This window comes from Sardina pilchardus, chromosome 4, assembly GCF_963854185.1.
Source record: "Sardina pilchardus chromosome 4, fSarPil1.1, whole genome shotgun sequence".
NCBI lineage: Eukaryota > Metazoa > Chordata > Actinopteri > Clupeiformes > Clupeidae > Sardina > Sardina pilchardus.
Genome location: NC_084997.1, coordinates 11,862,925 through 11,873,820, shown reverse-complemented (window position 1 = coordinate 11,873,820; position 10,896 = coordinate 11,862,925). Strand labels below are relative to the sequence as shown.

The window sequence follows — 10,896 nt, the reverse complement described above, 5'->3', positions numbered from 1 at the left end:
ACCTCCCTCGCGATGCTTCGCACATCCTTAGATGTATAATGCGATGAGTTATCAGACTAGCCAACGGTGCTAGGTGTGCCAGATCACGGCATTAGGGTGTCAGCTATGATTTATCGGAGCTTCAAGTGAGCGATTCCTCTGGAGCGCTTTAATGCCCCGACTTCTGTAAGTGCCGGAGAGGATAATCCGCCCTGCGCTTGTCTCTACAAAGCCAGGGTCTCCTTGAGGTGTCAGGAGGCAAGAGACAACAGCAGCCGTCCGAGCCGGAATGGCCTGCTCCCGTGCATATTTTACCCTCTGAGTTTAGCTGCCACGCAGGCTCTGGTTACACTCTACAGTATAGGACAGCACCGCAGTCACACTGTAACACACACCACGGAGTAGAGTGTAACATGACAAGAGAAAATTAGGGACTGTACAGTGTGCTTTCAGTATATGAGCACATGTAATGTAGTGAGAAGGTGCACTTACAATTTGGCATACTGTTTCACCAAACCCAATTTTGATAGGCCAAATTGCTTGTGACGTTAGAAAAAGAGAATTCGAAGCCCTCTAGGTTAAGTTACATAGGTATGTACAGCCTGGACATACAACTTGTTCCATTAACATAATTTCACGCATCATTGGTTGCATTAATAGTGTAGGCCTAGGGGGAAAAAAGTTGAGCACTTCTATGCAGCCTTGTTGCCCATTGATCAGTTTTAATATGAGCAAATCTACTGCAAATTAGAAGGCTATACTTAGTAGACTGCCAGAGAATACTATATCAGTATCTGTCCAAGCCTATAGCGAGATCCAGGGTCCCAGAAGCAGTCCTTCCCACCATCCCTTTGTATCATAACATCAGCGGCTAAGCCTGTAATGCCGGCTGATGAGACGTGGGGATGGTCTAATCCTGAATGGCCATGAAGTGAGCGGGGAGAGGTCATCTGCGGGGAAAAATCCATGGCGGAGAGAGAGACTGCGGCGAGAGCCCAGAGCCCAGTGAGTGAGCGAGCGTGCAAGCCGTGAGCGACCTCCCCCGTTAAGCCCTAATTGCTCACTGAGCGAAATCCATTGCAGGCCATTTGTTTTATATCAGCGAGAATCAATGATGCCTCACCCAGCATGACACATTCTGCTTTTAGACATAGGGAAAAATCAACATCCTCTACCCCAAACCAACCTTCCTCTACACCATTACAACCCCCCCCCCCTCCCTCAGGAATCACTTCACAAATCAAACACTCTTCAAATATCTCTATTTCATTGTGTCCTGATTGGAACAGTGCCTGCTATTGAAAGCTACCCTTGTTTTCATCTCTTTTTTTTCTCCCTCTCTCTACCTCTTGCTCTTCCTTCCTTTTCTTTTTTGTTGTTGTGTTTTTCTCTCTCTCTCTCTCTCTCTTCTCTGTGTGTGATTGCTGTCCATGATGTGAGATTCAGTGTGAGAAATGAGCCTGATTGCATGGTTCATTTGTTCTCCTTTGTAGAGCCAAGCCGAGGCGCACTACAAAGGCAGTAAACATGCCAAGAAGCTCAAAGCACAGGAGTCCACGAAACATAAGCAGAAAGGTGCCGCTGCCGCTGCCCTGGACAGCGCAAAGACAATCACCACCTCCTCCACCACCTCCTCCACCTCCTCCACCACCGCTGTCACTGTCAGCAACTCTGACCAACCAGGTTAATGGCTTCTTTTGTTCTTGTTCAACTCCTGTTCCTCGTGTGCTGGCTACCCCACCTTTACCACCCCCCACCCGCATCTCCAACCCTTATCTCCAACCACACACACACACACACACACACACACACACACACACACAACCACACACAACCACACACGACAAAGCTCACCCACCACCCTTATGATCTTGCATGCTACTGTATGTCTTGCTATTTTTTCCCCTGTCTCTCTATCTCTCTCTCTCACACACACACACACGCACACACTCCTCTCCATTCCTCGCTCACACCTACAAACGGATGTCATTTGTCATATGCGCTGTTTGTACATGCTGGTTATGTTTGTGTCTGTCACTAGCCAATGCCCTCCTCCTCCTCCCTCTCCTTGTCAACAATGCCTCCCGGCAGCCGAGGGGATCTCTTATTAGAAGACATCCCAAGGCATCATGGGGGTGGAGGGTGGAGGGCGGAGGGTGGAGGAGTCAAACAGAGTGGGTGGGGTGGGGGTGCCATGCTCTGCTCTGCTCATTATTGTGTTTGCTCTGTGGCAAATTGTGTGAGAGCTCACCCCCGTCATGTTTGACAATACGCGTTTGCAGAGGTAAGTGTCTGGCACGCTGCCTCTCCTAACCGAACACCTCCCACCTCCCACCTCCACCTCCACCCCTCTCCCTTCCTCCACCCTCCGGCACCCCCCACATCTCACCTCCCTCGTCTCCTCAGAGTGGCACTCGTGTCAGGGAAGAGATCACTTTTCATCACACTCACTCACTCCTGCATTCTCAACCAAAAAACTATTTTGCTTTGTTTAGCATCTGTCTCACCTGTTTGTGTGTAGAGGTGTGTTAGAATGCTACATTACTACACATGCTGGCAGCGTGTACAGAGTCCCCCACAGCGATAGAGCATCTGAACTCAGAGGGGGAAAATGACAGCAGAGAGATCACTTTTCATCATCTGTGCTTTCTATCCTTTTAACGTGAAATAGTCATGACTGTCATGATTGTTTTATAAGTGGTTGTTTGTGTGGTTACTTATTTATTGTTATTATTCATGTGTGCAGCACTGCGCAGACGATAGGCTCCGCAGACCTCATGCCGCTTTATCTGTGTCTCTGTCAGCGCAGGCCTGCGCCTCCCTAAACAGCAGCATCCTGTTGATGCAGCACGGCGTGCCGTTTACGGGCGCTCTCTGGAAAAAAAAAGCAGAGTCTTTCTGCATTTTCCTCTTCTTGGTTTTAAGGGTTCGTGTCTGGCCACAGGGGAGAGGATCCAGCAGGGGGTCTCGGAGCTGAAGAGATTCTATTAATCCGCCCCTCTTCCTCCTCCTCCCTCCGCTGCCGCCCCCGTGCCCCCACTGCTACCCCTGACGCTCATGGTCTTCTTGACAGACCCGGGTGTGCGGCGCACTTCTCAGCCAGGCGACGATGGCTCATTTGTATGCAGCGTCTTCGCCGCAAATCACCCCAAATGAACGTCAGGCCCGCCTCACAGATGGCTTTTGGGGGCCGTGCTGCGATGGTGGCGTATTCGTTAGCACAAGCATGCCACTCCGACCCCGCCATCCCACACACCCACCCACACACCCACCCCTCCTCACGACACCCCCCCCCCCCCCCCCCTCCCCAACCCCTTCACCCCGATGTCCCTGTCAGGAGGGCTGCCGCAGCTCGGCAAAAAAGCCTGGCAGCAAAGGATGAAGTCAGCTTTAGTTTACACCAAGAAACTTGAGGGGGACTAAATCATTAAAATTGCCGGCTCCAGCGGTTTTTACGTAAGAGCCCCACGCTTTTATGTAATGTCTTAAAACGCTGCACGCCGGATTATCCATATAAATGTGTGCTCTGCAAATCAACGCTGACTTTTTTTTTTTCTCCCATGTTGGCTTTTTCCCCCCCTCCTCTGAAGCTCGGCTCTTTATCCGTGCGCTGGCCCCACGGGCACTGTGAGAGGAGCTAGCAAGGTCACCCCTTTAATGTTCACTTTGCGCTTGAAAATTCGGTTCAAAGCATCCCAAAAAAAAAAAAAAATTCCCAACACTAAATTGTCACGTCGTCTTCATTTTCCTGGATTTTTTTTGTCCCCTCTGCTCCAGGAGTCGCTGAATGGATCGTGGCTGTGTTGTTAATGAAAGGTTCCAGCCAGGTCCCTGATCCTGTTTGCTTACAAACCTTGTGTACATATATTCACAGGGTCGCTCTGGGATATGAAGGCCTACTTCTAACATCTGTTCCGCTAACTGCATTTTATTTCGCTGTGCATTGGAGACCTTTGTGTACATATTAAACCACTAGTAACAACAGCAGATCTCCAGAAGCCAATCCCACAGCAGCATTCAAATGTCAGTACATGCATATGCAGCTAAAAACATTCTTTCACTGAGCTACACGATAAGTGCCCCCCTCCCTCTATAAAAAGAAACCCCACCAAAAAAAAACCAATATAATTTATGAGGAGGCTGACCCCTGCGGTTAGTAATTCAGTGATGTGTCAGTGCATGTCACGTCATTAGCTGAGCAGGGCTGGACAGCTAGCCCAAGGGAAAGGATCATGGACGGAGAGTGACATGTAGAAAAAGCTGCTAGAATCTGCCCTCAGTGGTGTGGGTGGTGTGAGCGCGTGGGCAGCGAGGGGTCGGGGGAGGTGGGGAGGATGGGTGGGGGCGGCGGGGGCCCCTAGATATGAGAGGGTGAGACAAGGGCCCTTGTGGCGTTGGGCAGGCCGCGCCTCACCATGACAAGGGCATGATTGGGCAAAGGGGCATCTCTGACTGGCCGAGACAAGGGGGACGGGGGGGTTGGGGGGACGGAGACAGCCGAGGCGACTATGGAGGAGAGCGGAACACGCGACTGGCCTGGCCAGCCCAGCACTGACGCTGAGAGCTCAGCCTCCGAATCCAGAGCACGCCAGCCGCCTCCAGATATCACGGCTTACACAACACAATGAGAGAGAAACTACCCCCCCCCCCCCCCGCACAAAAAGAAAATGAAGAGGTGTCACTAAACAAAGATGTGTTATTCTGTGCTCCCACACTCACTGTCAGATTTGTCTCTCTCTCTCCCTCTCTCCCTCCCTCTCTTCCTCTCTTCCTCCTCTTTTCTTCTTTCGACAGAGAAACTTGTGGAGTCCTCTAGTGCACAAAACCTAGCGTCTGTTCCCCCAAAAGCGTTTGTGCCTGCGTCCCCCTTGATCGTGACGCCGACCGCCGCAGGGTGTGGCAGCGGCACGGTATTGGTGGCGACGGCAGTGACCGGCTTCTGCAAGCCGGCTCTGGAACCGGCGTCCGCCAGCTCTCCGACGGAGACCGCCGTCGCGCAGGGACCCACCGTGAAGGCGACCATTGCCAAGCTCGCTCCCATCGCCGCCGCGGCAACGACGGCAGCCACGCCCGCCACCGCCACCGCCGCCGCCGAGCCCAGCACGGAATCAGAGGAGGAGAAGGCCAAAAAGCTGCTCTACTGCTCCCTGTGCAAAGTGGCCGTCAATTCCCTCTCGCAGCTGGAGGCCCACAACACAGGTGTGCAGCACATCTGTCTCCTCCGTGCCTCCGTCACCTCTTGCCTCCCCCCGAAAGACCTCGCGCCTGTTTGTTGTCCGTTCCACTCATTAGCGGCGGTCTCGCTGAACGGACACAAATATGTGCAGGTTTTTTGGGCAGTTCTGGCATTTACATATTAAGTGCTTGTTTTGTATTCACTGCAAGTTGTTGTGTGCCACACACGCAGGGGGAAGTTAAAGTCATGTGTTGTGGTCGTGATTACCATCTGGTTTTGTGTCTGTGGACCGAGCGCGCTATATTTTTATTATTTTTCTCCTCCTCGTGTGTCATTTTAGGTTCAAAGCACAAAACGATGCTGGAGGCGAGAAGCGGAGCCGGCCCGATTAAAGCCTATCCCAGACCGGGATCCAAACTCAAAACACAAGCCAGCACGGTCCTAAAGGGCTCGGGCTTACAGAACAAGACGTTCCACTGCGAAATCTGTGATGTCCATGTCAACTCAGAAATCCAACTTAAACAGGTGGGATTACTGTCTCTCTCTCTCTCTCTCTCTCTCTCTCTCTCTCTCTCTCTCTCTCCCCTTGACAAAATCCCAACAAAAATCACACCCTAGTTGTATTTTTGATTTGTCATGACTCAGTGAATAGCAGAACATGCCTTGTGAATTTTCTAACGTGTTTAAAAAAAATACTCTTTTTACAGCGATACCGCTAAAATGATTGCTTAACATAATCCTTTCCCATTTTTCAGCATATTTCCAGCAGGAGGCATAAGGACCGAGTGGCAGGGAAGCCCCTGAAGCCCAAATACAGCCCTTACAACAAGCAGCAGCGCAGCTCGACGGTCCTCGCGGTAATGCATTATTTAGTCGCCAAATAATCAAGTCGCTCTCACAAAAGCCTTCCTCAGATTTCGAGGATTAAAGCCGCAAACGGCTAATACCTCACATGCTAATGGTGTCTCAAATGTGTATGGAGGACAATAACGCCCTGGCAGACTCAGTCTTTTTGTACACATCGCTGCACTCTACTGCATGATGATGCATTGTTATGCAACCTACGTACAACATTTGACCGAGTACATTATGTTTTATAAGTGCAATCTGTTTACTTTTTTTTGCATAATAGTTGCTGAGAATGCCAGTGCATTCATTTTCATTTCAATGATATTCTCAGTCATATTCAATGAGCCATTTATCTAAAATAATTATAGTCATGGTTTCATAATGAATCAAGATGACAGTCTAATCAATACTGGTGTTGTTGGTGGTGATGTTGTGTTGTCATTGCTCTATCTTTAATCATGGATTTGCTGTCTGTCTCTCTCTCTTTCACACACACACTCTCTCTCTCTCTCTCCCTCCCTCCCTCTCTCTCTCTGTCTTGCTCTCTCTCTGCCTGCAGGCGAAATTGGCTCTGCAGAAGGACCTGGTGAAGCCCATCTCTCCGGCCTTCATCTCCAACCCCTTCTGCCCGACCACAGTGCCCTCCATCTCCCTGCACCCGCGGCCCAACACCTCCATCTTTCAGACTGCCGCCCTGCCCCCATCCTTCCTGCGGGCTGCCCCAGGGCCCATCCGTCCCACAACGGGATCCATCCTCTTCGCGCCATATTGACCTCCCTTTTGACCCCCCCCAGACATACCCAGACACACAAACAAACAAACACACACACACACACACACACACACTCACACAATCGCCATACCCACCCCCACTTCATCAAAGTGTCTGCTGGAACGCCATTAGCAATATGGAGGAGAAGCTGGCGGAAAGCAGAGAGAACTGCCTCTGTGACCTTCCTCTCCAACCCAGACCAAACACGCACACACACACACACACAGTCACGCACACATGCACACACGCACACACACACAGTCACACACAACTGCGCGGTGCGCTGCATATCGGATGTCCCCTCCAGGCCACCTCTGCCTCTCCTCGCTGTCCGGTGACAGGACGGCGACAGCTGGAACAGCCGTGTATTTATTAAACCTGTTTCCCCGTGACTGTGCGCATCACCATAAGCCCCGCCAGGTCAGCATCCACTTGCCGAGGACTCTCCGTGGCGAAAATCCTGCAGAGTACTACAAAAAAAAAAAAAAAAATCAAGAAAAGAAAAAGAAAAAAAGCACCGAACTGCTTCCTGAACGACTTGAATTATCACGGTCTTCCTATTCAATTTAATAGACGAACTCTGGATACACGTCAGAAAAAAAGTGTTGGAACAAGTTACAGAAAAGAAAAGCCCTTATCATGCGGGATAGTGCACATTTTCAATGTAATGATGTCGTCAGGGAGTGTGTGACACAGTTTTTGGCCTACGTGCTGTCTTGTATTGTGCTGTCAATCACTTGTAGTTGATGCTTCTCACCCCCCTTTTAGCAGTCTGGGTCCCGGGCTTGTTCTGATGTCGTGCTATACTTCTCATCCTATGCCTCAGAAGAGATCAACATGGATAGCCATACCTGTTCACCTGTTTACCGAGCAAAGCAGACAAACAAATGTTTTGTAACAAAGACAAATCACACTCTACAGGTTTTTTTCTTTTGAGTTTTTTTTCTCTCTCTCAGTGGTGATGAAATGGTTATCAAAAGCTCTTTTCTAAAAAGAAAACGTGACGATAGTGTTTCTCTTTGTTTGTCGTTGTCCAGGCAGGAGAATCATGGGCCTTTCATCTTACTGTTATATCCCTCATTTCTAATGAGGCTGCATCGTTCGGCAGCTCCAGGAGGCAATAATGTACAGAACATTGAATATTGTTATTCTACATAGTGTATTTAATGTTTACCTAATGAGTTGCAATACTAGTTGTATTTTATGAAAATGGAAGGGGAGGGGGTTGGGGGGGTGCTAAGATGAATAGCGACAGTTATTTGTATTTTTAGAATTTGAGAGAGAAATCCACAATCACAGAGACAGAGACTTCTTTATTAGACTGTGGAACATCTCCGTAGTCCATAGTATATATGTGTGAGTCTGTACAGTCCATAAGAAATTAACATTTTCAATAAAATAATATATTTAAATGATTTGTTCCCATATTATACTGTACATTGCTTTTTCATGATTAAAAATGCATATTTGAATTAGAGAGCAAAGATTTTAAAAATTATAGTTTATTATAGGGCAGACCTGCTGAAGATTAAAGGCATGCTAAATAAAAAAGAGTTAATTTCGTAAAGGCTTCTGTGTGAGATGTACAGTATTTATTTTCGGAAACATTTTTTATGATGCAATTGGTACAGGTATTTCATTCACTCTGCTTAGAGTTTGTGTGGGTTTTATTTGTTTGTTAAAGTGTGTCTTTCTTTTTATTAAATCCCCTAGCGGTATGCTCTTCTGTGTGAGTACTTCATCTTAACTGTAAAGCCATGGACTGTTCCATCATTCAAACTCATCAAGAGCACTTTCCGACAGAAGGTATGATCAGTCACTTGAGGGATTGGTCCCGTCTGTGGTCCAGTCACACACACACACACACACACACACGTACACACATAATGCGCACAAGTCAAGGAGTCAATGAATGTTCTGTGTAAAATCACAAGAATATGGTAATTCATTTTGTGTGGTTGCAGTTGGTGACACTTAAAATATACAGAATAGCGTGTAATTCACGGTTTCCAAAACAGCTATCATTATATTATGATTCAGAGGGAACATTTTTTTTCACTCAAGGATGTTAGAAGTCTAAAGCAATGGAAAGATCACATCATCATTACATTTTTTTGTCAGTGAAATTATTTATTTTGAGTTTCAGAATGATACAGTTGATTGATACACTGATGCAGTGTAGTTGACATGTTTTTGAACCATTAAATACGGCGACTGATTCTTTATTTTCTTTTGTGGGCTGTTTTATTAAATTGAGCAAGTATTTGTAGAGTGACTAATTTCCAAGAAACCCATAGTGGAAACATGTGTTGTAGGTTATCATGTGATTCATATTATGCAGTTTTCCAGACAACATCTAGCCCAGGATTATGCACACCAGCCTAAAGATATTTCATTTGTCCCTTCATTTTATAACCGGCCTCTGTACACAGCAAGGGGCTCTCCGTTTGTTTACGCTCCCTAGATTTTCTTTATTTGAAATTTAAATGCCTGGTTGTCAAGGCGATGCACAAGAAAGAAAAGCCTTCCTTTTTTGCTTGCAGGATTTTCATAATAGCTGCTTTATGAATTAATTTACTCTAAATGGTAGATGTCCACTTTTGCAAGTGATCTGTTTAATATGAGCAAAACTGATCTGTCTTATATTGGCACAACAAGACTAGGAAAGAAGTCAGGGAAAAATCTTACCAGTGTCTGGAGATTTTGCTTAATACATGCAGGGCCCCAATGTAGTCCCAGACCAATAACTACTCTATAGTCGTCTGTCTTCATTATGAGAAATTGGCCTGCTACTTGGAGTTCAGTGAAAGTGGCTTTGCAAAAAACATCATTAGACAAACATGTTGACTAGTTTGTCGACTGATCATCATAATTAGAGCTGCCTGGCACCCACTTTTGATGACAACATTTATTTTACAAATATGCATAGAGACAGCTGCTTGCGATTTCTTTTTGGGTCCTTATAGGCCTACATGTTTCACATTCTAACCACCTTTTCATTCCTAGTCGCAAATTGCATGTAGGAAAATGCAAAGGACCGTACACGTTATGTGTACATGTAGGAGTCTCTCACAGACATCTCAAGCGTGATCATCAAGGAAGTTAATCAGCTGCATTATTCCATTTGAATACTATAATGACGTCCGTGGTAATTTCACTGCTATGCAATCAGGTATGGCTTTCAAAGCATACATGATTTGATTTGGTGATCAGCTCTTAAGGCTTTGAAGTCCTCGAGCAAGGCCAGCCGTAGTTCACAGACATATTTTACTGGAGGTATAAACTGGCACGCCGTTTCTCATTGCCCCTGCAGATAGCGCAGGCCTCTGCAGAGTCATTTTTCCACTGGTTAAGATCAGCGCTCATTTCAAAGTCAAATGGGGATTCGTCTGAATGAGGCCATTGATAGCTGCAAGTCAATAAAACTCAAATGCCTTAAGCGCACCAACGCAGCGGCTGATGAAAACTGTCACGGCGCTGAAGGGCTATCAGAACACAATGATGCGTGTATTAGCAAAGATGTGGGCACAATCAAATTCAAATGAGTTTCCTTCTACTCAATGCCAGCACTGAAACCACTGTATGTCAATAAATCACATATCCCATAAGCATAACTGTTCATCAAAATGACAGTCAGTGAGGATGGCCTATGTGTCTTCAAGACCAGATCAGAGAGAGGTAATTAGATGCATTCGCCGTTGTCTCGGACAATTTGTTTTGTATGTGTGATAAAAACGATTTTATCTCAGGTATGCTAATCTGAAATAGTATAAAACAACACCTCCCCCTACGTCTTTGTGTGTCTGTTTAGAGGCCAGCTTCAGGTGAAGGAGAGTGATTAGACTGTAGGAGAGTGTGTGCATGTAGGCCTATGTGTAGACTACATACGGTACATGCAGCCTACATGTGCATGTGTGTGTTGTTCCCTCATCAATGATGTCTCTATATCATTGAGCTGCCAAAGTCCCAGTCCAGACATGTAACACCTCGTCCGAGAATATGCATGACACATTTGTCATAACACTTGTGAAATAGTACACGAGGGCACCTTAGAAGAAATGTGAGTCTGTGCGGGTTGTAAATTAGGCTGATGGACAGGAAGATAGATGTCAACTGCCAG

The 10,896-nt window shown here is 47.0% G+C and overlaps 1 protein-coding gene across 3 annotated transcripts in view; it reads left to right on the top strand.

Annotated features, from left to right (window-relative positions):
• Positions 1-8,494, top strand: part of znf385b (zinc finger protein 385B) — an 84,886-nt gene extending 76,392 nt beyond the window's left edge. For all 3 annotated transcript variants that reach the window (XM_062534176.1, XM_062534177.1, XM_062534175.1), the window contains exons 5-9: positions 1,473-1,662; positions 4,774-5,178; positions 5,496-5,680; positions 5,911-6,012; positions 6,564-8,494. In XM_062534176.1, coding sequence (XP_062390160.1) covers positions 1,473-1,662; positions 4,774-5,178; positions 5,496-5,680; positions 5,911-6,012; positions 6,564-6,776 — 1,095 coding nt within the window. In that variant the 3' untranslated portion in view covers positions 6,777-8,494. The remainder of the gene's footprint in view (positions 1-1,472; positions 1,663-4,773; positions 5,179-5,495; positions 5,681-5,910; positions 6,013-6,563) is intronic.
• Positions 8,495-10,896: the final 2,402 nt, after the last annotated feature.